This window comes from Drosophila grimshawi, unplaced genomic scaffold (assembly GCF_018153295.1).
Source record: "Drosophila grimshawi isolate 15287-2541.00 unplaced genomic scaffold, ASM1815329v1 contig_311, whole genome shotgun sequence".
Lineage (NCBI taxonomy): Eukaryota > Metazoa > Arthropoda > Insecta > Diptera > Drosophilidae > Drosophila > Drosophila grimshawi.
Genome location: NW_025063098.1, coordinates 19,361,778 through 19,389,708, shown reverse-complemented (window position 1 = coordinate 19,389,708; position 27,931 = coordinate 19,361,778). Strand labels below are relative to the sequence as shown.

Below are 27,931 nucleotides of genomic sequence, written 5' to 3'. Positions count from 1 at the left end.
ATCATTTCAGATAAATCAATATGGATTTTACAAGGCCCATAAAGAGTTATGGCATAATAAAGAGATCGTGACAATCCCGTTATATGGCACTGAACTTATGAAGGTTAGATTAGGTAAGACGGCTGTCGACCGTAAGATCGACGCACATAGGCCAGATTTGTTCCCGTTTTCTTTGCAATTTGAAGTAGAAATATGATATTTTAAGGTAATATGAACTGCTTGAAATACAGTAATTTTTGTCTTGCAAATAATTATTAAACTTTTCTCATAAAATTGCAGGGTAGTATCGAAGACACGAACCCCTTAGCGATCGTCGGCGACTTTTAGCAGAGACAAAAACAAAATGACAAAAGCTGTGGCAAAGTGGAATTTGCGTTAGTGAAGTTGGCCATAATAATACCCTCAAATTTGACTTTCTTTCTTATACTGAGTTATTGTTAAAGCCAAAATGTATACTATTTTATTGTTTTCTGCTTAGCAATTTCAATTGTATTATGAACAACACCACCGTGTACAATGTATCTATTAAAATCACTTTCACCACACAATATTTATTCAGACGTCTTAAAACAGATTAGGCCCACTCCTAAGATTATTAGACCTTTGAGTGCCGTCATTTAAATTACAAAAGATGAACGTTGTATCAGGTTCTCCTCAAAGAATGTTGACCAACACCTATTAATTTATATGTATGTATGTACAATCATAATCAGCAAAAAGAACTCAGCCGGCTGATTGAGTTCGCTATGCGAGACAAACAAAAAAATCGTCGCAATCGCCGTTGCAAAGCTGATAAACCGGTAATCTAACACAGAGCTACAAAGATATTGTTCTCTATTGAATTTATTTTGCTGGGAGAGCCGCAGACCTACTATAATCTCTTGGGCTCACAATGCAATCCACAACCGGCTGCCTACCTCTACCTCTGCCTACCTGTGCAGCAGCACCTTCTAGCAGCTGGTGGGCAACACAGGTACTTGTCTGGGCGCTCTCTCTCTCTCTCTCTCTCTCTCAGTATTTCGCTCATTTGTCTACCTGACTGAGCGCAGCTGAGCGGCTTGAGAAGACCTCTCGCAACGAAGACTCTATGTATAAATGTATGTCTTGAAAATACCACGTAGGCGCCGTACCGCTCACGTTATTGTAATTCATTTCACCGTGAGACGCCGTCGCGATCGCAAGTCTCGAGCGGACCGAATATTCATAATACTCAGAAATAATTTGAGCAGAGGCAGAGCTTTATCAAAAGCCAGGCCCAAAAAAGCGACTTTTAATCAACAAACACAATTACGTTGTTGATCGTGTCAACAATATTTGTGTTTATATATATATATATATTATCGCAACGGAATGTTCAAAACGGAAAACCACAGAACTCAGAGAATCCCATGACGCCATATTTGTTTTTTCCCAAAACGAGAATAATCTCCAAGGCGGAAACGTAACGATTCTATGAAAAACGAATTTACAATTCATATACAAAAAGAGTGAAACAAAACACGAAAAATAAATTTAAAAAAAAAGAAGAAAAATATAGCAAAAAAAGTTGTGTGTGAAGCGCGTGTTTTTTTGCTGTTTGCCTGTGGTTGTGTGTTGCCAGTTAGTATGTGTGTGTGCGATGATGCATGTGTATCTGTGTATTGTTAGTGAATGCAGTGACTGGCAGTGTAAGAAATATCCGCTTACCTAAGCGAACTAAAATTCTCTCGTGACGGCTTAAGAACCACACACTCGAATACAGCTCACAATAAATAAACACACACACACACAGTTACACACATTGGCATATACACATGTATCTGTGTGTGTTTGTACGTGGCTAACATATAAAGCAAAACCAGAAAATCCACATTGTTCGGTCTCGGTTCGCGCCTACGTTGCCGTTACGCTACGTAAAGAACGCGACACTCAACGTAAGACGCTTTTGTTTTTCTCCATCTTTTGTAGTTCTTGTGGTTGCTGCTGTTGTTGTTGTTTTAACTGAGAATGGGCGACTCGACGCCCATTTGCCGCTGCCGTGTGCTCTATCTGGGCAGCGCCGTGCCGCGTCAGAGCAAGGACGGTCTCCAGGGCATACAGGAGCCGTTGCGTAGCCTCTATCCGTCAGAGGGCGCTGTCGGTGCCAAGGGCATCGATAGCTGGCTGAGCGTTTGGTCCAATGGCATACTGCTCGAGAATGTCGATGAGAATCTGAAGCAGATCACACGCTTCTTTCCCATCGAATCGCTGCACTATTGTGCCGCAGTGCGTCAAGTGCTGATACCGGAGCGGGGCAATGCTCATCCGGAGCCAAAGTTTCTGCCGTTGGATTCGCCATTTGCGCGCATGCCCCGTGCCCAGCACCCGCCCATCTTTGCAGCCATATTGCGTCGCACCACGGGAATTAAGGTGCTCGAGTGCCACGTATTCATTTGCAAGCGGGAGGCGGCCGCTAACGCTCTAGTCAGATGCTGTTTCCATGCCTATGCCGATAACTCCTATGCCAGGCAATTGGAGACGGGCAGCACAGGCGGCGGTGGCGGCAGCAGCGTCTATGGCACCTTGAAGAGCGCCGGCGCCGGCAGCAAATCGAATGGCGACCTCACCAGCGTTGGTCTGGCCAACGGGCATGGTAACGGTCATCATCATCGTCATCTGGCCGGACAGGGCGGCTGGAGATCGCGAGCAGGCAGTACCACAACGCTAAACAGCTTGGGACGCACATCGAATGGACATGTGCTCAATGGCATGAACGGTGGCAGTACTGGCAGCAACGCCGAGGGTTACACATCAGTCAAAAATTGTGAGTACCAACACTTTCAAGTTCGTTGCCTAAGTCTTTCGTTCTGATTCCCTGAGAACAGTCAGCATCAGCAGTACTGATGAACTCACAGAGATAGATGCAGATACAGTTGTCTAAATATAGTTCGCATGTCGTCTAATTAGCTGCATGTGACCGTCACGAAGCGTTCCATCACGGCTGGAAACATTTCTAGTCAAAACGCAAACTGCTTTTGCCTACCATCTTAGCAATGATCTCAGCCCAGCCCAGCAAACTGAACTTTTTTTCTGAGCAACTTTGTATACTCTTGCTAAGGGTCTCATCACTTTGACGTAATGATCTGTCAAGCTTTATGATGGAGAAATTAGTGCTGATGTCTACATATTGGCAACGAGCGAATAAAATCACTTAAGCTATTGCTCGAAAAAAAAGATTATCTATTTAAGGATTTATTGACAGAATTTCAAGCACAAATTTTATATTTAACAAATGGAGTTATTTGCAATAGTTTTTAGTTATCAAAGCCTAATTGTGCATTATGTTGAAGAGATCTTAATTAAGATTATATTACCAGCCATAAAAGCAATTTAAGCAAAGTCAGCTAATGATTTTTATCATCTATAACTTGACAATCACTTTTTTTTGTTGCTGGACTTTTTATTTAGTTACTTAAATGCGCAATTTCAATATAAGAATTAAGCTATTATACAAACAGCAGCAGAGTTGAAGGTTTATTGTTTATCATTTAGGTAGCTACAAAAGATGAGCCTCACCTTGAAATACACACAAAAGCACACACACACATATATATATATATATATATATATATATATATATATACATATCTATATATAGAGCTGTACGCTTATACTTGCTAGCTAACAATATGTGCAAAGAAAAAAGCATTTCAACACGCCTCAAGCATTGTTGAAAAATAGAAAATGTTGTCAGAGCCGACGAAAGCATTTGGGTGCAGTACAGGTATTTTATTGTTGTTATTGACAATATTTATGCACGTTCCTCGCATGACGGCTGAGCAGCCGAGTCTGATGACGGATGGAGGGCCCGGCAAGTGGCAAACACGAACGGAACGTCAAAGCCGTTTGCCGATTACTTGGCTGGTGGTGTCTGGTAACAGAGAAACACTGCTCGCTGACTCGCAGAGTTTTAAATACTTTCCACTTATTTAAATTTCGTCGACAGAGCCACACACAAAAATCGCCGCTTAATGGCCTCGTTGTTGGCCTGGTCAATGTCTGCTTTTGAAGTTGAAGTTGTCGCTGCTTTGGCTATACAGCAAACTTATGATAATTAGCATGTAAATTGCTAGAGTTGAGGAAAGCAGCAGCAGCAGCAACAAAAGCAGCAGCCACGTTGAGTTAACTTCATTTCGAAAAACGATCTGTAGTCATGCCATTCAAATTAGCCGCATTTCGCTTTCGACCTGCCAACTCCTCCCTGGCCACAAATGTCTGCATGCTTAATAAGTTGAAATGCAACTCAAAGACTTTGCTACTTGTACTATAATTTTTCTGAAAGAAAGTGGTGTCTAAGCAAACCAGATACCAATTTGTTTGTAATTGTCATGAGTTAATGCATGAAAGAAAATTACTTACTGGTTGCACTCCTGCTGCTACAAAAGTACCTTCTTTGCCTTATCATCGCAACTAAGTATGCAAATCAAGTGACTTGCAAACCGTACTCTCCGGCTAATTAATAAAGTTCGTCCCATTCGTCCCACTGAGAGAAAAAATTCACATTTAATTTGAAAAGACGAGCTAGAAACCGGAAAGACTGGTAGAGTTTATTATAATTTTCTTTTTACATGTGTAATGAGGTGTAAGGAGACGTCTTCGCCCGAAGTGTATATATTCTTGATCAGCAACACTAGCCGAGTCGATATAGCCATGCCCGTCTGTCAGTTTTGAAGCTATCTTCATTAAACTTGCCATAAATATAAGTTTTGCTGCAAGAGGTGTATATGTCGGAACCTGCCGGATCAAATCACTATATCTGATAGATGCCATATGAGCCATTGGTTGAAAAATGAATTACATTTTAGTCTTTCAAGATATCCGAACCGAATTCACCTTTTACACGGATGAATATGTTTCTCAAATTTTGATCAAAGGTTGTAGAGATCCACACTGAAATATGTAATACTCGCTTGATTTACCAGATCTCCGAACCAAATCTTTTCAATATGAGTATTAATATGCTCCTAAAAAATCATCATTTTCGGACTACTACAACATATATTTTTCATATGAATGTTTCATTCTTGTCATAGACAATTTCAACATTTTCAAAATACATGTATTAAAATTTATTTTTTTACATACATTTTGGAAATGCTTAACCTTTTTATTTCTTAGAAATTTTCAGCTTAGCTATATTACTATTGTTCCGAAATATTCAAACTTTTGAAAATGAGAGCACTATTTGTCGTCTTTTAGTGATTTTCTAAACTCTAATTGTATGTTGGAATTTTTTCTGAGTGTATCTGAATGCATTTGCATAATTAATTATGTTGCCATCCATTTTGCTGGATTCACACAGCCCATACTTTGACACAGCGGCACCCTGTCAATCTCCGCTGGACAGTAGTTGTCATTCTCAAGTGCAGTTGCTTTGTGTATACCCAGATTTCACACACACACACATACGCATACACACACATGTACGGGTTGAATAACTTAATAACTGTACGATTGTGACTCGACAGGAACTGTGGTCGCGTGCAGATTAGCGGACGTCGGCGCCGCCAACGCAAAAGCTTCGGCTTCAGCTACAGCTGCAGCTTCATTTTAAGTGCCAGTCGAGGGCACACATGTGCACATAAATATATATATGTATATATATATATATGTACATACATACATAAGTACATATGTGTGTGCGCCCAGTGAGTACATAAATTGAGATGAACGCGTGAGAAAATTTTGGGTTAGGGTTTATGTTGTTATGACTGTTTTCCATTTGCCAGGTTTTTGGTCTTGCTCTTGGTCTTGAGTTGGCTCGGCTTGGTTATTGCCCAGTTCGCCACTTTCTTGTTTCACTGTTGTCTTTGAGAGTGGTGGTGGGAAGTTACATACACATACACACATATGTATATATATATATATATATATATATATATGTATAGAGTTGGCTGGGAAGTGTGAAATTGAGTGGAAGTAGACCCAGACCCAGAGCGCAACCCGTGACTAAGTGGCGAACGGGGAGGAATTCTTAAAATTTGAGCGTGTGAGCAAGTGAAACTTTATTCAGATATGTGATAAAATCACACACACGTGCATATATATATATATATATATATGTGTGTGTGTGTCTGTGTGTGTGTGTTTGTTTTGTGTGGCCAAGTCGTAGATTTTCTATTAATTAACATTGTTAATTTGCTTGTAGACGGTTTCGAGATTATTGTTGCTGCCGCGCATTGTTTCTTTTCTCGATTTGCCACACTTTGAATTGAGGTTGATGTCGCCGTGTGTTGTGCCGGCATCAAGATGAGAAATCTTATACGTTCTCTGTCAGCTAGGTAATTGCTTTTCTGTCTCTCACACATTCTCACTCTCTCAAATTTTAATTTTAATTAAATAAACTAATTTCAATTGCGCTTTAATGGCTTAAAAGTGTGCTAAATGAAAAACATTTATTTAACAGCTTATCTCTTTACCACGACCTCAACTACCAATGGCTCGTTTGTTGGCCAAGTTTGTTAGCGTACATTGTGGGTCCATTGATAAACAACATGGCCAACAGATTCCAGTCTCTACACTTGAGCATATTCGTTGGCCGCGCCTCAGGTCTGTTGATCCAAGCCATTTGCAGATGCGTTTTTCGACGGATTTGTGATTCCATTTAAATGGCAAAATCAACCGAAAAAAGTAAATACAAAAAGAAACCGAAACACGTTGAACATTGTTCAAGACCAGATTCCAGTTTTCAACTGAAAGACACAATTTGACCTACATAGCGGGCAAAAAGCTCAAAAATCTTGTGTTTTGGGTAGACATCATATAAGTTACTGATGAAAATTCTATTAGGAAATAAATTGGAATATTGAAGGCAATTGCTAAAAAGTAACAAAATAATGTAAATATATTTGGGGAAAGATGTCGATGATCATTATGCAAATATGCAGCAACAGGATGACCACTTGACCATGACTGAAATATTGAACGGAGGTGGGAGCAGCAGTGGCGGCAGTAGCAGAAGAAGAAGAAGAAGTAATAGTAGCAACCGGCTTCAACTTCCGTTGAGGAGCGGTTCAACATTTGCACTGCTATTACGAGCATCGTTTGCATCCGCGATGGCAACGTTTTGTTGTTAATGTTGTTGTTGTTGTTGCATCGCTGGCTGGTTGCATTATTATTATGCAAAGAAGCTGGCAAGAGACTGAGCGTGAAATAGTATATAGATGGCTACATAGATTGAAAACAGAGAGCGAGATGAAGCGAGCGGAAAAAGAAAGAGCGAGAGCGAGAGAGAAGCTATGCAGATATAGCAGAGACTGGCAGGCACATTAACCGAAATCCAGTTGCAGTTGAATGACTTGGGCTCCATTGCATGTTGCATTTTGCAGTCAATCGGCAAAAATTTCTTGTTGACTTGCAACATTTGTTGTTGCTGTTGTTTGCTGTTGCCATGTTAAATTGCATTTGAGCATGGCTCGATTACGGAAATTTGATTTTGATTATTTTCAATGATTGCAAGCAAGTTTTTGTGGCACGGAAAATGATTCCATTAAACTTAAGCGAATTCCAGCTTTTGACCCACATTCCCTCCCTCTCTCTCTCTCGTTCTCTCTCTCTCTCTCTCTCTCTCTCTCTCTCTCTCTCTCTCTCTCTCTGTCTCTCACACACACAAACACACACACACACACAAACTCTTCATTACTTGATCTTTAAATGCTGTTATTTTTGGAATTGATAGTAATTTTGCTTAATAGAGTTATTATTTGAATGAGTGTCTATAATGAATGAATACTTACATCAATTATTCAAATTGAAATAAAACTACTATTGCCATTTTTAACGGCATTTAATTAATAACAGAAATCGCACTTAATATATTTTTTTATTTTTATTTTTTATTATTATTTTTATATTGCTTTTTTATTATTATTATTATTATTTGTATTATTATGACTGTGCACTTTTCTCTATATTCTTCTTTATTTATGATATGTTTATGTTTTAGGTTTTATGCACGTCTGGTGACAGATTTCTCTGTGAAATCTTGCAAAAATAACTTTTTAATCTTTATTGTCTTGTCTCTCACGTCGGATGTGCCCGTAGCCACACTTAACTCCAACTCCAGACCCCAATGCATATCAATATTGAGCATACATATATAATGGCTAGCTATTTATGGTCTCGAAGGTGCTTCCACTACTCATTCGTCTGGCATTCTACAATATACAGACATACGTTGGCGTCGTCCCAGTTCAGCTCTAGCTCTGCAGCTGCAGCAGCTGGAGTCAATGGTGGTTAGTTGTTGGTGGTTTGGAGCATTGGGGCAACCATCCGCTGGCAAGCGTGCCAGCGGAAAACGAAATGGCAAAAACCAACAATGTACAAAAAAAAAAACAGCTAATAAATTCCAAGCCACATTTCGACTCAGTTTTTTTTTTCTTTGCATCAGTCGAGGCAAATACAAAAGGCGCTGTTTTCAGCTTCTGGCACTCCCCTTTCCGCTCGGAATTTTGCATTGAAAAAACGCTCTTTAAATGCCAACAGCTTGTGTTTTTTTTCTCAATTTTTTTGCACTTAAACTACATTGAATTTGGGCTTGAGTTCTGCCTCGATTTGAGCCAAAGCTGTTCGCCTGAGTGAATCATCGGCGACTAACGTGGGCCGCACACTGTTGCCCAGCAAAACGGGGAAATACAATTTTCACGCACGCATGCGCCGAGTCGACTCGCCACATTAAGTGAGAGTATTCATTTTACTTTTCGTGAGTGAATTGAAAAATGCACATTTCTTATGACATAAGCAACACAGAAGAGGGGTAAATGGCAGGGAGCAAGAAGCAGGAGGCCTTCGTTAGCCACTTGCAGCAATTTCACGTAATTATCGCGGCCAGCGAAATGCGAAAACAATTAAAAATTATAAATCCAACTTCCACGCTCAAAGCAAAATTAGCGTAAATTGCAACTGGAAGTGTAATTACGAGATATATTTTTGCATTTTTTCCAAAGCGTTTAAAATTAAAGCCAAGTGGCCCAGCTCGGCCAGTACAGCATTGTTCAGGAATTTGATTGACTTCCGCAAAGCATTTACGCAGATTATGTTTGTAGAGAGGTAAAAGCAACAAATCGATTGCTTAAACGCCATTTCAAAGTGAAATCGTGCACTGAGTTTCACCAGATTAAATCGAGTGACGCCTCGGATAAGATAGTGTAGATCAGTAGTAGTATTATACCTTTTATTATTACATTGGTAATTTTTCAATTTAATTGGAATTTTGTTTATTTTTTTGAATTGCTATTTAACAATTATTTTCGATTTCGCAGCAAGAATTATTTTTCGGTTCTTAGTAAAATAATTTAAATTGCGGAAATAAGTGCTTATATGAATATATATTTATGTATATGTATTTGATATATTTTACCCATTTAAATTTGAGTTGCAGCCCGCAGAATTGATACATATTTTCAGCTACAACACAAAACCATTAAAATTCACTTTCGAATATCGACGCTGAGCTTGAAACCAAAAATGAAATTTAGCCAAGATGCAGATCTATATATAAAATATAAGGCAAAAAACAGCAGAAGTTATATGAGAACTGGCTAAATGGGGCGACCAGCTCTTTTGGGCATTAATACGTATATAAAATGCATTTGACATTTGGCTCTGTGAAAACACGCTAATTAAGCCACGCTTGAAACGGCTGAGCGGTTCTCACAACAAAAGTACTTTTTTTTTTGCAGACTTTGCCGCTTAACATCATAAATTTACATACATTATTTCTTCTTTTTTTTTCTTTTTGGGTGCTGAGGGCAAATGTGAGCTGCTCTATTGCCAAAAAAAAAGAAGAAAAAAGTTCGCTCTCATTTTCTACGTTAGTCAGTCGAACACACGTTAGCCAGCGTCTCGGGGGTCAATAGACTCCACAGCTAGTCGCCGATTTCTTATGCTTTAAGCAGCGACAAAACCACAAAGCAGTAGAATAGCAAAAAACGTTGGAACCAAACCAAATTATGGCATGGCTAAGAAGCAAAGGTACAAAAACGTACGAATACTGAAGACACATAAACAAAAAAATGAAAGAAAAACAAGAATGAGCAGCTATCTCCGGTTGGCCGAATTTTAGATACTCTCACAGCCAAATTTAATTATTCACATTAAAAAAAGACCGACTTATGGCAACGACATGATATAGTATTTCGATCTCATAATTTCCGACAGCAAAACTGCTTCAAAACTACGAGTCTAGTTTGTCAAAACGTCTTGGCTTGATTGTCTCCACTATAGATTCTAATCAAAATATCTACATATCACGGCATCAGATAAGTCTGCCCTAAGGCGTTACATAATTCCCAACAAAATGATAATACACACTGTAAGAGTATGCAAAATATAACTGACTCGTCGCTTTGTTGTCGTCTGCCGGACGGAGCTCAGACTGCGACTGCGACTGGGGCTGGGTTGGGCTGGTTTCTTGTCTTGTTGTTAAGTTTTGTGTGTGGCAGGAACTGAGGGGAGGTTGCAGGTGTAGCCACAGCGCTCAAGTTATTAAATTACCGTTATTTATTACAAAACCGTTGCCGTTGCCATTGCTGCCATGGCCCAAATGCGCTGCAGAATCGCGCCAACCTTCATTGCCAACAGCAACGGCAACGGCGATGGCGATGGCGACAAAGGCAATAGTAACGGCTTCGCACATGCTTGTGTCTCTACTATATATTTGTATCTGTATCTGTTTGTAACTTTTGCATTGCCTAACTGACCAAGTCACACTCTTACACACACATTAGTAGTTGTGTGTGCGATGTGCGATGGGAACAGTTAAAGAGTCGTCAAAGTCAAATCGAGCGAACACATTCAATTGCCTCACAATCGATTCATTTGAATGCGGCCAACGTCAGCACTTGACGGTCTTGGCCCATTTTTCGACAGTGTTTTTTTTTTTTTGCATTAGACGCGCTCGGCCAATTTCTAGCCATTTTGGTTAATGTAAATGCCATTTGCCTTTTGCCTTTTGGCTTTGCCCAGCGCCCTCCTCACTTGGCGTGAATCAGCGCTTTAACTAACAGCCAGCCACAATGATAGCACCTGCAGTAATGTGAGACAAGTGCGGCCATGGATATTGCACCCCACCTGTGCCCACCACCTACCCGTCTCCATCCCCGTCGCCGTCGCTGTCGCCGTCCACTTCCCCCACCACTGCCTTTGGGGGACATTAATAGTTTAGCGGACAGCATCCATTGGCCGCGAAGGTCAACTAGCTATCGACTGTAACTTAAGACAGACCTGCATTCCAGTTCACTCGATTGCATGATATCTTATATCTTTTTAACTGGTTCTTAACTTTATGCTTTTTTCTTGCTCTTGCTATACATGTATAGTTTATATGTTTCTGTGTGTACCTGTCGCATATAGAAATATATATGCGTATCTAGAGTATAAATAATCATATATGACATTCCTTTTGTTCAATACATATAAATAAAAAAAAAGATCAACACAGCACCAATTTATTAAAATTTTTGAGACGTGGGAAATCGTTAAATTCGAAGCTTAAAAATTCTTTGAAGCTTATAGGCATATATAGTTTGGCTATGCACTTTTGAAATTTAATATTGGCACAAATTTTCAAATCTCTAAAAAATCCAAGACTAAGATTTCTTATTTGTTTATTTTCTACAGTTTACGGTAGCAGTGCCGATCTGAATGTCACCGTGGATGATGGGGAGGCTTCAGTGTACAATGGCGATGAGAATCACAAGGTTTGGAGCGGCTCACAGGATCAGCTGGATAACATAGGTGCCGTGGAGAGTCCGTACGAACTGTTTTCGGGCAACACCTCGACTCTGGGCAGACCGTTGCGAGCGCGCCAGATAAGTACGCCAATTGATGTGCCACCGCCTCCAGTTAAGGAGGAGCGCAAGACGAAGCGAGACAAGAAGTCTTCAAAGTCCAGTGGCAGCCAGAGCTTGTCGGGCACACTGATTAGACCAAAGCCCATGCATCCGGCGGCGGCGTTGCATCGTTCACCAGTGCACGCTGGACCAGGACCTGGTCCAGCTAGCGTCATCTATGGTCCGGTGTCGGGACCACATGCTGCACGCCAATACCACACAATTAGTCATCGCGGTTTTCCACAGGGACCACCGCCACATCATGCGCATCCGCATCAGCTACCCCATCAGCATATCCAACAGCATCCACATCAGCAGGCACATCAGCAGGCACATCATCATCACATGATGCAGCTGCATCATGCACAGCATATGGCTGGCATGCCACCGCTACAGATACCCATGATGATGCCACAACAATATGCGACGCTGCAGCCATCGCGTTCCACAAGCAAGAAGAAGAAGAAGGACAAGAAGAATGGCGGCAGTGGTGGCGTTCCAGTCGGCATGCCCATTGTGCCCCCCATCTACGCCTACCATCAGCAGCAACAGCAGCAGCAGCTCGCCATGGGTGGCGTGCCCCCGCCCTCAATGGCACAGTCGCTGATTGGCGAACCCCGACCGCTAAGCATGTCCAGCCGCAAAATGGCCGCGTCCATGGGCAATGGCTTGGATGACTCGGGCGCCTCAGGTGCAGAGTCCCCGTCCCCGGGTGGCACTGGCATCTATCGCCGCAAGGGACACCTGAATGAGCGTGCCTTCAGCTACTCCATACGCCAGGAGCACCGCAGTCGCAGTCACGGCTCGCTGGCCAGCCTGCAGTTCAATCCGCCGGACATGAAGAAGGAGCGTGAGATTGCTCAAATGGTCGCCGGACTGGACTTGAACGATGGCGATCGCCGACAGATGGCGCCAGGTCCGGCGACACTGCAGCGCAAACAGGCGGCCATGTCGAATGGGACAGCAGGTCCTCCAGGCCATCCAGCCCATCCGCATCATGGCCATCCGCAGCATCCGCATGCGATATATGGACCCCTGGGACCCGCTAGCAGTTTCGGCAAACCACGCAGATAAACAGCTGCATTCCGAAAGGAGAAACGCAGGCATCCAATTATAGTTCATGCCGATTTGAACTTTATATAGAATTACACAACATTTTAGCGATGCTGGTCAATTTAGAAATGAAATCGAATCAACAATTGCAAAACTTGAAATGCGACCAAGACAGACTTGAACAAAAATTGGTTAAACGAAATTGGAAAACGTTATCAATATCGATATCGATATATTGAAATCGAGTTGACAATCAATTTACAACAATGAATATGTGTGCCTTATTATGTTTATACTCTAAGTATATATTAAAAACAAAACAAGAAAAGAATCAAATAATTTGTAACCAGATGTGGGTGTCAAAAATAAAAGTAAAGACAAGAAACAAAACATATAACCGATTTATAATACATAATGTAGAATAATATAATACGCTACACTTGACAAAACTGCTTAACAAGTTATGTAAATTCTAAAAAAAAAATAAAAATAGATTTGACCCTAGAACTGTTGTATTTCGAGCACAAATGTAAAATATATATATTTTTCGAAGGAATGAATAGAATGTTAGAGAGCTAGTGAATACAAGCACTTATGAGTAGACCTACATAGAACTACCTACATATATAAACATATCTTTCATTCTGTCCATATTAGTAACTTAAAGCGCAAATGTAACTGAAATACAAATGTGTGTATAATCGTAATGACATAAATATGTACAATAAATATAAATAAAATGTTCATAAAATGTGTGTATTTATATTTTTCTTAAGAGCTAGCTTCGAAATTAGAAGGAAAAAATAAAATCTACCACAAAAATTCCGAAATTATTTCAGGATTTCTGTAAAGCTTACAAGATCTTGTTTATTGTTTATTTCAAAAGTACTTTATAGCAACCATTTGTCTAAAATTTTATAAATCATAATCCTTACTTAACATTTCAAGAAGACTTCTTTAGAGCACATCAAATAGTGAATCAATATGAAAAATAATTTTCTGAACGGATATTATCTGAATTATTATAATAAGTTCCACGAGGCCAACATAAGCCAACATCTATTTTTAAAAAAAGTGATATGTGAGTTTAGCGACAACTAATAAATATTTTGTGGCGTAGGCCTTAGCACACCTTAAAGTCAATTAGCAGGCACAACCACAGCAGTAATAGATATGCGTTGCATGTTGCATACATTTATAGGTACATATATACACATGTGTCAATCAGCATAAGACTGACTGGCACAGCGGTTCGAGGAGGTAACCAAAAAGGGACGAGGTAAGACTATGTGACAGACAGGCTTGAACTCCCACAACAGCAACTAAACTGAATAATAGTTGGGGCTTATGCAGATCTAAAAGTAGACTCGAGTCTCGAGCTATGCATAAATGAATTTACATGTAAATTCCATGCATATTTTGACAGGCTGCAAGTACAACGTACAAAGGTAGATTTGTGACATTTTCAAATGCAAAACACTGATTCAAAAGCAAGCGAAAGTGCCATTCAACATATTTGAATGTTGAGTGATGAAATCGCAGTGAGCGAGTGTCGAGAATTTCGGCAAGACGCTTTAAAGTTGAAAGCTGGCGATTCCGATTTCACTTCCAGTTTTTTTTTTTTTTTTTTATTATTATTTATTTTTTTTGGCTTGACGCTACTTACTTGTAATGCCGAAAGCAAAGATCATCGCAATTCAACTTCAACTTTAACTTCCACTTCGCAAAGGGGCACATGTGAGTCGTATATTAAAAGATACAGATACACATGCACAACCATACAGATACCGATACAGATATAGACATACCGGGCAGCAATTCAGTTGAACAGGTTAATTTTTAAGCAGTTTATAACAACATACAACAACAACATAAAAGTCGTAAAAAAAAGGCGAGTTGCATCAGTCGCCGGGGTTTGTCCTCGTTGCTGGCCACAATAAGTAATTACAGGTAGATGCTTTATGCCTATTACTTACATGCTTACATGCTTACATGCACCCATAGCCATTTACCTTTACGTGCGTATTACCTAATTGCCGGCAGGCGTTAAACGCATATATATACAAATGTACATATATTTTCCAGCCGCTTGTGGCATATAAATCAATATTGGCAGTTCCAGTTCCCTTACCAAAAAAATTAATGTCTCTCAATGGTCGCTCCGTTGCTGCCGCATTGCGTAAGAGATTTTCAATTAAAAGCCACTCCAAGTCGGCGCTTATGCTGACGAGTTATGCACGGCGCAAGAGGTATGTGGACTTGGAGTTGTGGATGTGGATGTGGATGGGGATGTGAATGTGGATGATGACTTGTGACAAGGAGCTCTGGTGATCGCACTCGCTGTGTGTCAGCGGCACAGTCGACGTCGCCGTCGTTGTCGTTGCTGGGTTTATGGAAATTCCACATTTATGCAATGTGAAAATGCGGCAAGAAAACGTTTTCCATTTCCAGTTTTACTGGAATACCACAACGCCGACTTGGGCAGCTGGTCAAGCAGGCAAATTGCTGAACACAGGTTCCTCCATAAGTTTTCTTATTTATATGCACATATATAGTGGGTCTGGTATGGTGTGGTCCAGCCTCTCCAACCCCAATGTGGATGAGCCCACTCTGAGTGGGGCAAGAACACCTTGGCGTACTTAATTACCATATCATGGAATATATAATTAGCTTATCTAGCTAAAATCGTAGTAACTATCAATTTTTGTGTCACTTTAGAATTTCAATAACTCCAGAAACATGAAATTGCTCATTCGAATTAATTACTTTTTTAATTTGAAATATATTCATATTTTTTGTCAACTGTAATTATTTAAAAATAATAAATTAGTTTCATTTAACATCGATCATTTTGTACATGCAATTGCACTCATTTTCTTTTCGGTACATCAAATAATTATCACTAAATAATAAAAAACATAAACAAACATATCTAAAAAAAAGAGAACATACATTTAATATAATTTACCATTTAGACTACATTACATTTAATTGTGGTTTAGCTATAAACGCTGCTCTAGATTTTGTTTATTGCAAAAAAAAAACATATCTCGCTGTTAAACCAAAAGTAAACTTGTTTTTTTATGTTTTATAAATCATTTCAAAGTATCTCACGTTTGCGACACCTGAATGCATAAGCTAAACGATAAGTTGGAACAAAGAAGCAAACGTGATGCAAACTTTGAGAAAAATGTTTGGAAAAATACAAAATTAAATAAATATGTATACAAATACTTGCCTACCAGAGTATAACTAAAACCGAGTTCATATTTTGTACTTAACATTTTAGTGAATGAATTTCCTTATTTCTGTGACATATGTGGTGGCGACACCATTGAGCCATTTAAAAAGCGTATAAACTCGATCCGAAGAACGACTCCGTTGAATTACTATCTAAAGAGAGACCTCGAAACACCTGCAAGTCTTAGGTCTCAAGAAAACAACCTCGTCACCACAGTAACAGCAACAGCACCACTGATAGTGGTGGTGGTGGTGGTGTTGTCCGAAACGGCTTACTGCTCTCCAGCTTGGCCATTAACCATAGACTCAAATGTGCCGGCTGCGGCCCACAAAATTGTTGTTACTGCTGCTTGTGGATTTTGTCTTGTTTCTAATGCTTGTCTTGGCCATAGGCTTTTGTTGTGTGCTCACCAATTTTGTGTGTGTGTGTGTGTGTTTTGTTTTTGCACAGAGTAGTTTTGAGTTGAGACTCTCTGGGTCGCAATCATAGCACTGCGACTGGTTGTATGGAGTATTGACAACTAGAGAATGTTGTGCATGTGTGTGTTGTGTCCAAGTCTACAAAGCCGCTGCATTGGGCTGCGGCTGAGGCAACGGCTTTGGATTGCGGTTTGTTTATTGATAAACTCGTAGATACTTTTCTCTATAGCTGTTAATTTGGTCTTTTATGTACCTCTGAGTGTGTATGTGTGTGTGTGTGTGCGATTGAGTGTGCATGTGTGTGTGTGTGTGCGATTGAGTATGCATATGTGTGTGTGTGTCTACTATTCGATTGAATCTTTGGAATGCGGACAATCCGGTCAGCAAATGGAATTCTTTAACACAACCACAGAGACAAAGACAGAGACAGTGACAGAGACAGAGACACACAGAGCAAAACGGCGGCTCAATGCGGTCAATTGGAGGGAGTCAACACTTGACACGCCAGTCTCGAGCAACTTGCTTAACTTGGAACTGCCTGGCCATGCAGCTTGGCTATTAGTGAAGTACCTTTGACGGCACACATTTAATTAAAGCCGTCATCAATGAACTCACAAAAGGGCCACGATTCGTGTCTTTGCGATGCCTCCAACAACAAAAACAACACCAACATTGTAATTGATCTGTTAAGAAACGGTTTGTTGGAGGGTACTTAAGAATGCGGTTTGGAGTTGAAAGACAAATCGAATTGATTTATGTAGATGTATCTAAAATTATGCATATGCTTGAAATATTTGTCTTTATTGTTTGTGTTGAGAAAAAATAACCTTTTTAGACCTTGAAAAAATTTAAGATACTAATTGGAATTTTACAAATAGATTAACACATTTTCCTTGAACCGAAAGGTCGACAATGTATTTATATCAACAGTGAGATTGTATTTTGTGTAAAAATTTTTTACAGTATAAGGAAATGCATTTTAAATAACCCCCACTCAATCTCAAAATCCGAACAATAGCTAAACATATTACAATACAATACTTATCTATATTCTCATGTAAAGACAAGCAAATAGTGATTCTTAATCAGATTTAATAAAGCTATGCTTATTTAACTGAACGCAATCCCAAATGCTGCAACAGCTAAAGACTATTATATTTGCTCAACATTTGTTACTGCTCAAAACGCAGCGTGCTTAAATGTAATTATCAGCGAAGCTGTGTGGGATTTATTCTGTTGATCCAATCACGTCAATCAACTGTCACATTATGACTACGCTAGGTGAATTGTAATCTTATTGCTCTTGAGCTTGGTCGCGGAATATTAAAATGTTCAAATGTTCGCTTTATTTTGTTTTCATCAAAGTCAAGTCAAAGGATGCCAAGAAGGAGCAATGCAGGCTATAAAAGCTGAAGCTCTTTGTGCTGAATTGGTACTCATTCAACAGTTGGAGAACTGTAAAGATGTGTTACTCTAGCGCCTTTTTGCTGCTCGGGTTTACAGTGTACTTTTTCCTGGTTGTGCCGACTCTTTCCCATGCTGGCAGTGTGGAGCCAGCGAAGGAGGAGCTGCAGCTAGAGCCCAAGTTGGAGCTGGAATCTGGCCACGTGCCAGGGCCATCGCTTGTCCATTTCGGCAACAGCAGGCGCAATCTGAGATCCATCGGTTTCGGACACAGGTTTTTCCCAATTACACGGTCCAAGATACCCATCGAATTGGAAATGCTGGTGGAGAACGACGAAATTGAGCGACCGAAACGGTTTGATGACTATGGACACATGCGATTTGGCAAACGGAACGGAGATGACCAGTTTGATGACTACGGCCACATGCGATTCGGAAGGTGAAGGCGAATAAATTATGTATCTGGATCTTGGTGTGATATGCTTTTGTAAATAGTACATATTTATGCAGACATAACATATATATAGCCCTCGTTACAACCGCCAATTATGAAGTAAATAAAACATATTTTGCATTCCACAAAACAAAACATAAATTCGGAATTTTCTAAAACAATCAAAGTGAAGCAGCTGCTTTTGTGACAAAAAAGTGTTGCATACATACAGGCTGCGATTTAATATAGGAAAAACGTACTGCTTTGTCGTTCATAGAGTATGTAAATGCACTGCTTGCAGTACCATTCACAATGGCACCGCCATAGTTGATTTAAAATATTTTTTTGGTGTGCTTTGAGAAGCATATGGTGATTTCCCACTACTCTTAAATAATAATAGTAGTAGCCTTTGCTTGTGCAATGTATTGTCATAAAAACTTAGCAAGCACAGCATATTCCTTAGCGATATTTCTATAGTAAAATAAGTAAATATGGAATTGTTTACACAAATAACACTTAAAACAAATTACAAATGACCCTTCGCGGTCAGTTTATATGGTTTTCTGTGCAGATTGCTGAAAAGACATGTGCCAAAATAAATAAAAAAATACGATATACTTTTAGGAAAACACAGTACATAGTTTCTTGGCAGGTTGCACACACCTGTGAAAGAAACTTGGTTTCTGCATTGGATAGATTGCCGAAAATCAAGAAATGTGGCATACTTTCAGGAAGATGCAATATATGAAAAAATTGCTCTCTTATTTAAATTATTTGAAGCAGTTTCGCTACTTACTTTATTTCAACTGTCAGGCAATGAAAGATCTCTGTTTCAATCTGTCCATTGATGGTCCTTGAACTCCAAAGTTAGGAACGATTTTTGATATATTTGTTCCATTTTTTTCTCTCACATCATGGAAAAATAAATTGTTTCGATTATTTGTTACTAAATTCATTGTTAACTTCAATTGGATTTGCAAACGGGTGTTTGCTTGATATCATTAGTTAAACCACACATTTTAATTCTGATTAATTCCAAGTCCCGAGTATGCACTCAATGCTTTCGAAGATTTGGAAATTAAGACAAACAAATGCAGACTTAAGCTTATATTTTTCTATTTGCTATCAGGCGTTCATTAAACCGATTTGAATTTAGCAAGCTCTTAGCATTAATTATGCTACTCAGCTCATGTCGATTGCCGTAAATATTGCTCAGTGACCCAATTAAGAAAAACCTGACAAGATTCTTTGGTCGGGCAACTAATCCTACAAAACAAACCTCGATCAACTGACACAGTTACCTCTAGCACAACTGAGGCAAAAAAAAATATCAGAGAAGCTGAACAGGAGCCCGCCTATCTTTTGTGGGTCTGCAGCGAAGACCATCACCGGCTTGAAACTGTAGTTGCCAAAGATTCTGACAGGCAGCATTCTTAAAGATTGACCCATTTCGAGATGGAGGCGCGTAGCGAACCTGTTTCCCATTCAGGTGGCCAACTCTGTCGACTGGGTATTTCTGCAGGAGACATAAATGAATATGACCAGGCTGGCCACCTTGAGCTGCAAGCGCCTCTGTCTAACGGTTCACTCAAATATTGGTCAATTCTATTCTCGCACCGCTCCCGCCTTAGTGTTCCTCCAAATGAGCACACGCCAATTGGGGCAGTACCCACGCGAGTTTTTCCACTATTCGGCAACAGGAAATTTTCAAATTGGGATCGTTGGTCAAGGTAGACAGGAATAGTCAGAATCTGGCTACGCTGACCTACTCTAATTAAACCAAAATACTTATTTACAGAGACACTGTTAGGCAAGAAAAAGTCGCCAGTGGGATTGGTTACCAAATGAATCTTTTTGTGATCATTTTGAGTTAATCGTTCTTATGTGTGTAACATCGAAATGGCTTACTCAAATTGCGTATACTTAATTAAAGATCATGCGAACTTAAGTTCAGATTTTAAAGCTATGCCTGCAGTAAGTTAATTCAATTATAGCATTGACATAAGAACTACAAATTGTTGTTATTACTGTCTGTATTATGGGCATGAGCCACGAATTTTAGCTAATCCCCGCCAGCTGTCAACACCGCGACAGAGTTGCCTCCAGTCCAATGAGATTACGAGTAAGTGCACATCACCCGAAGACTATGCCACAACCAATGTCTTCAGCTGAGCTGGGATGGAAAACTCGCTGGCCGTTTGGCCGACTGACGACGCTTTGTCGCCTCGATGGACGCTCTGGACGCTGTTAAATTGCTCTCGAGCAGTTAGTCTCGTTATTGGCCTCACGCGCTTCGGTCGCTGAATCGGTTGCAGTTGTTTCGCTTTGGAAAATGCTAACTGCCCCCGAGTGTGTTTGGGAGCGTGTGTTAATCGCCAAGAACTACAAGTGAAGTCAATTATTCTCACAAAGGCAACTACCCTTTGGCTCATCATTGTTTTTGCTTATACGATATGAGACATTTTGGATGCTATTGGATCTACCGAATGCATATTCGTAAAATGGATATTGGGATGTGATATAAGAATGCAAATTAGGTGAGTTCATTTCGATTTGGTTTGTTAAATGTTATTTGGTAAAAATTAACAAAGAGTCAATTTGAATTTTATTAATTTCAACTCAGGCCAAAGATAAGCTATCATAATTAATATTCATCAATCGGCTTGTTGGCTTATTATTATTATTGATGTGATTAGGGTAAATTTGAATTCAAATTCAATATATTAACTCGAGCTGAATTTTTAAAGAGTGTCGTTGCTTTTGTTTAGGTGAAAATTATATTAATTAATTCAATGATCTGTTCATCATAGGTGGCAAATGTCACAGATTTATTTATTGAATTTGACCCACAATTAAAATTAATCACAATAATTTGTGTCCATGTAATAATCGTAATAATGATGAAAATAATAATGGCTACTCATTAAATGTCTACCTAAGTCAGAATTAATTAGGCATTATCATGACATGGCTTGAGTCTACATTAATTAGGCATTGTCACTAGATACAAGAACAAAATTGATGTGAGCACATTTTAACTGTACTTTGTCCATATTTGATAGCAGAAACAACTGCAATACACAAACACAATCATTCAATTAGCGGTATTTCTTAAGCTACTGTTCCTCAATCCAATTGTACGTGTATTAAGATAGACAAACCATTTTCCTGCTGAACGAGTTCAGCTAGCCACTTGCCACTTGCCACTTGCTGCCTCCTGCTGTGTGCTGCACGCCGCATGCCGCATACCGCCTTTAGACTGTTTGTTGGCCGCATTTGCTGTTCGCGCTTCTTTCAAGGAGGGATCTCGACTTTTAATGCAATTATTTTCCGATTTTCTCCTCAACACACTGTGAATGCTGGGGCTGCTGCTGTGGCTGCGTGACAGGTCTATGGTTTTCAAACTGGAGCATCGATGCGCCGTTTGTGGCAGCTGTTGCAAGTGCAACTTGTGTTTGGCCGCTCGCTAGCTTCCAGTTCTAAAGGTAGGTCACAGCCATAACTTCTCGCCGGTAGCAGTCAGAACGCATATCGACACACACTCTATACGAGTTTTGCAGACAAGTCGAGGTATTGCCAATCACCACTTTACTGCAAATTAACTGTATTTCTATCAAGCTACTTATAAGAATGTGCTAATAAAGCAGGTACAATCGCAACACAATCACATCTGCCATATGTATAACATATATAACGGTCACAATTAATTAGCTAAGCCAAAATCCTGCTTTTAGAATGCGTGTATCGCATGTGGATTGGCAATGCAGTTTAAGAACATTTCTATAGATTTACTTGACATCCGAACAAACAACCAAAGAATGCATTGATGCAAGATTCATGATACAACAAAAAAACCGAAATCTTAATCAAAACTGGTGATTGATTTTTGACTCATTTCTATGGTTACAATTTCGAATCAAATATTATTCCAAACAGAACATGTTTAAATTCAAGTTGATTATATTGGCCAAAAAAACTATTAACCTAATCCGAGTTCCACAACAATTTTCAAATATTTTGAGAAATATGATAATTAACTCGTGCGGGTGCAGAACTTTCCCTGAACAGTGTGATAAACGATACACACTTCACAAGCAGAAGCTGATGAATGATGATCGTATCTAACAGCAACTTGGCCACCGACAACGGCACAAAGAGCCAACACAATAAGAGAACAGTTAGCAGCAATCTGATGGTGTCAATGAGCAACTCCAACTCCGACTCCTATAATTTTCCGCTTTTGCTGGTAGCGAGTGCCGCCTCCAATGGATGAGGAATGAGTGTATTGTAGACTAAGTGGATAGACGTGGGCTGCATTGGCACCACCGACAACACCGGCACCACCACTGACCGACATAACACGCGCCATTTGAACTCAGCTGACCGAAATAAATGAAAGTCGCTTAGCACCCGAAAAGAAAGAAAATTGCTAAATTACAACCAGATGGAAATACCGAAAAATTTCATTCAACAGGCAATTATGGCAATAAAACACATTCAGGCCAAAATGAATTACCATAAGAATTTTTGTGTCTAGATATCTAGATACCGCAAAGGTTTGCAATTAGATGGACCTTATGGCCAACAGATATGCATATATATATATATATATCTACATATACTATATGTATATGTAGGCTCTTGGCAATTTATGGCGCAGAGTTCATCAGCAGCGCCAAGCGTCACGCTTTTTTGAGCAATTTCTTTGTTGGATTTCATTATCTACGCCGTAATGCTCACCTTATGGGTGCATTGTTCGCCAAACCTTACTAACTATTTAAATTGCGAGTAGACATATATGTGTGTGTGTAAGTATGTTGGTTTTAGTACATTTTCTACATTTTCCACCAATTACTATGTATGTATTGCAAAAAGTATTTGAAGTTGACGTCGATTTGCTTGAGTTAGGGACGTTTCATTGAAAAAAGACCCAAAACTATACCAGGCATTAAAGCTCACAAATTTGACACTCACACAAAAACTTAGAGCAAATTACCTTCTTTAACGAATCACAATAAAAAACCCGAGAATTACACTGACTTATTAAACACAGATCAAAATTACATATGTGTCACAAAATTAGACTTTTGATTTGGCATTGCAATTCAATTGCAAGTTCAACGAAATAAAAAAGGTACCAAATATAAACAGTTTTAAAGTCCCTGGTTGGTTTTGTAAGTAATCCCATTTTGTTCAACACTTCATCATCTTCCCATTTAAGTTTCACTATTTTCAAACTGAATAGTCATGAATAGTCTTTATTTGTTTGGCACACGCTATAAAAAACAAATTAAACAATTTTCGCGAGTTGTAAAATAAAAAAGCTCACGAATTTAATTTTTCTTAATATGCGCAACTCTGTCATCGTAGTGCTTGAATTGCACGAATGTTTTGTATTGTTATTGTTAAAAAGTGGAAACGTGTTAAAAAAAATGATGAAGAAGAAGGTGACGCAGAAGAAGAAGATGAAGGAGTAATAGCGAAATGGCGTAACGAGTACAATGTGACAATTGTTGTGGAGCATTTTTGTGTCTTTCTACCGAGACTCGTGACGCAATGTGAATTTCATAGTTTGGGGTTTGTCGTCTGAAAATAACCCAAATTTAAGTGCGAGTACCTAAAGTACTTAGAAAGTTAGATCGTGATAAGGAGTATAACCGTCATCATCGTTGGGGGCCTCAGCGTTTGTCTAATATTACATTATTGCAATTTGATTGCAGTTGTTAGTTCATACTGCAAGCATGTTCTCTAGGTATAACTTTACTATCGTATCGAAATGATGTCTGTTGTATAATAGCATAGCCAATAGGAAAGTTTCTAAATTTACAAATTTAACGCTATATTAAAGCGCTTTAGTGCCTCTACCCAGCAGAGGTGGTTGCGTGTCGTGCCAATCAGATGACAGACAAATGCAACTGGGGATTCGCACCGTCAAAAATAATTTAATAAAATATTTGAAATACTATATGAAATAAAATGAAAAACGTTGTCTGTGTCGTTTGATCGCACCTCTATTGAATGGCTTTGCTTTAATCTGCGCTTGAAGCACATTTCAGATACGCAATGCTAGACACAAGAGCCAAGCTAAAGGAATCAACCGTGTCCAACACAGTCCAAGGGGGGGCTCTAACTCTGTAAATGTATGTCTATGTATATGTTTATGTATATATATATATATCTATATGTATGTACTCTTATATACTCATATACACTTGTGCGTTTTTATCTGAAGATGTGTGTAGCTGTAGCAGTATCTGTATCTTCAAGCATGCTTGCATTCGCCAGAGTATAGCCGAGTATAATGTATGACTAATTTTAAAATTGTTTTGCTTGCAACTGCGATTAAATAAAACAAACCTAAAAACAATTTAAAACAGACAAGCCACACAGAATAAGACAGAGAAAGTGATGATCACAGATATGATATTTGTTAGATAAATCACATTAACGGCACCCAACAGTCGAAAGCAAAACGCATGCATTTTGTCATTTAAAGCAGTTGAGTCCGACTAGATATACACTAGTAAGTACAGTATATTCAAAGGGATATCAATAATTAGTGGTTAGGAAAATATATAAATACAACAAATCTGAGTAAGATACTTCCTATATGCATATAGAGTTAGTATTTAAAATAACTTAAATTCAATTGTAAATCAAAATAGAGAAATACATTCAATGGAGACAGTTAAAAAATTGGAATTAAATTCTAAGACATTCCATAGAGAATCAGTTAGTAACCTATATTGACACGAGAGACGAATTTATTAAAAGTAAAAGCCATTTGAAAGTTCTACCTGAAAATAAATGCTAACAAATAACCGTTGTAAATGACAGTGTCTTGGGCCCTTCTTGTACAGTAAAACCGAGATACAAGTTTTTTCTGTCAGGCATGTTGGCATCTTGTTTACTGTTTCACTCGGCTAATCAAAACGAAAAGAAAAGCGGCACACACCATAAACATATGTTGTGCACACACAGAGCTGCACAGCAGATGAAGCCCTCCGGCCCTCAGTCAACGTCAACTTACTCTTCTCCGCATTCGTCTCCGTTGCCATCCGGCATAAAAGTAAGAGTTTATTAAGGCAGTCACACAATAGTCGGCTATTAGCCGTTTGTTTTAGTATGTAGACACAATTTAATTAGTCGTAACTTTGTCATTAACTGTTATCTCATGAATACACAACACACATGACAATTTGCAGCTGCATCACAAACCGATCAATTGCAAAACAAAAGCGGCAATTAAATTACGTAAATACATTTTTAAAAATTGACCAAAAAATTATACACAAATTAAAATATAATTTGTGCTGTGATTAAAGAAATAAAACAAATATACACAAATACATAAATCTGTCGGTAAAGCTTCATCTAATGGAAAGTTGTAATATTTTAACTATTTGCTGGTAAAATGTCCGTTTTTGAACAAAACACGTACAAGTATTATTAACAATTATATGGGTTTGCAGTACGAATTGATTATCAAGATAATTTACAAGAAATTTGTACAAAAAACTAAGAAGCTTAATATGAAAGTTTCGACAGTATAATTCAGATTGTTGCATATAATTAATGTGATTATACGAATGATTATTCTACCATTCAATTTAATATTAATACCACATCGTAAATTATGTTTGATTACAGGCTACCTCAATTAATTTCAGTTTCTAGCTGCATAACAATATTGTTAATTAATTTTTGAATGAGCCCCCTTATCGACATAATCGCATTGAGCACATGCAATACCTATGCTGCCCTGCGGATATATACTTATCATGTGATAGCTTCATTCATACATATATTCCCATATTCTTCTAAGGTGCATTTCTATGCTAGAGTGCACTCAACTAATGTTACAGATTAAGCGCAAAAGCAACAAAAAAAAAATAATAAAAATAAAAATAAAAATGAAATGCTGTTGATGAGATTGCATAGTCAAGCCAGTCCAGAAACGAGTCCACAGCCATCGCAATTATTGTATAAACTTGACCACGGTCATTGATTTCGAAAATGCCGACTCTGACTCCGTCACAGATATTTGAGCTTGCGCAAATGGCAAAAACCAAAACTGGGCACCGGCCACAGTTGACTCCAAATCCACTGGTTAACGTCGCCAAACCCAAATCAATAAGTTGTTATTGACATTGGGCCTGGACTGCAACAGGTGCCTGAACTGAGAGCATTGCTCAAAAATCTTTTGCGTAAATGCCCAACTATTTATCTATGCAAATCGCTGCAGCAATTGTGTTGTGTTTGTTGTTGACTGCCAAAACACGAGCAAGTGTAAATAATGCCAACATTGTTGGGTATATAATGGAGTTACGGCCACATAAAGCACCCATTCAGCATCTGCCAAGTGATTGTTGATGTTGAAAATCCAAGTGGACTCGTTCGTCTTCATCAGCAACAGCACAACCAACAGCAGCCCCATATTGTTGCCCCTACATTTACTATATATGTAAATACACTCAGCAAAATAGAAGCCCTTGCAAGTAGTGATTGAAATTGCTACGCTACCTTCAGTGATTTATAATGCAAAACTACTTTTTGTTATTTCATCGCTACAACAAAGATATAGCAGAAACACTATCAGAAAACTGAAATTAGTCTCAATCTTTCGCTCTGCTTTGCTCTGAAATTGCAAGAGGAATAGCAGTAGTTAATGCAAAAAGATGTCAATTTATATCTATAGTTGTAGCAATAACAGAACGAGAGCAGAACGAAAGCACAGCATCTGAATTGCACAGCTTGTGATATTACAAAGCAATCACATAATTTTGTTTTGCTCCTCGTAGCTGCTACCGGAGTTGTTACCGGTGCTGCTACGTTATCTGCTAATACTAATTTTTAATTATATAAAATATAAACAAAAAAATGCTGTTTACTGCACGTATGCAGTAATTATACAAATATCGAAACACACTCTCAAATAAATGTTGTCAACCACAAATTTCTAAAATAATTGATTTACTAAAAGATCCTTTTTCTTTGGGTTCTATGCAATACTGAGTTAGCTGTTACAACATTGGACAAATAAAATTAGGTCATGTATTTTGCTGAGTGTACAATCATTGTGTGTAGTATGTGGATGAGTGTAGAAAGATATGTAAGAGCATATGAAGAGGTGAGCTGAGACGCGCTACCCACTTACGCCAGAGATAATATTGTTATTGTTATTGTGTACACACACACACACATACATACATATACGTACACACACACAGATAGATTGGAGTTACCGCCGCCGTTACGTTTGCTTGGCCACCAAGCTTGCCCATTTCTTTTGGCCACTTCACTTCGTTCAGCGTTCGTAAGCCGGCTCGTTCGAAATGGTCGGCGAAGTTGGCTCAAAGCAAAGTTTTGTGTTTGGTGGTTTTTGTTTCTCTGTTTTTTTTTTTTTTTTTTGTTTGACGCTCATCGACATTTGAACGTACGCGTTCGCGCAGTCGCTGAGTGGCATCCAACGAGCCCAGATGCCGAGCTTATAAATCCGTATCGGGAGTATTGAGAATTCAACTTGACCGGG

At 39.0% G+C, this 27,931-nt stretch overlaps 2 protein-coding genes across 2 annotated transcripts; both read left to right on the top strand.

Moving 5' to 3' along the window:
- Positions 1 to 1,176: 1,176 nt before the first annotated feature.
- LOC6567515 lies at positions 1,177 to 13,647 on the top strand. The gene is made up of 2 exons (XM_001993689.3): positions 1,177 to 2,782; positions 11,638 to 13,647. Exons 1-2 carry the CDS (start codon positions 1,987 to 1,989, stop codon positions 12,921 to 12,923), a joined length of 2,082 nt encoding a protein of 693 aa, XP_001993725.1. The 5' UTR covers positions 1,177 to 1,986; the 3' UTR covers positions 12,924 to 13,647.
- Positions 13,648 to 18,018: 4,371 nt separating this feature from the next.
- LOC6567516 (drosulfakinins) lies at positions 18,019 to 18,549 on the top strand. The gene has a single exon (XM_001993690.3). The coding sequence runs from the start codon at positions 18,026 to 18,028 to the stop codon at positions 18,407 to 18,409; it is 384 nt and encodes a 127-aa protein (XP_001993726.1). The 5' UTR covers positions 18,019 to 18,025; the 3' UTR covers positions 18,410 to 18,549.
- Positions 18,550 to 27,931: the final 9,382 nt, after the last annotated feature.

What these genes read in the sequence shown, in the direction of transcription:
- LOC6567515 (XM_001993689.3), top strand. Translation starts at nt 1,987, where the DNA reads ATGGGCGACTCGACGCCCATTTGCCGCTGCCGTGTGCTCTATCTGGGC. An exon ending in TTACACATCAGTCAAAAATT is followed by an intron (nt 2,783 to 11,637) that starts GTGAGTACCAAC and finishes TATTTTCTACAG; the next exon opens with TTTACGGTAGCAGTGCCGAT.
- LOC6567516 (XM_001993690.3), top strand. Translation starts at nt 18,026, where the DNA reads ATGTGTTACTCTAGCGCCTTTTTGCTGCTCGGGTTTACAGTGTACTTT.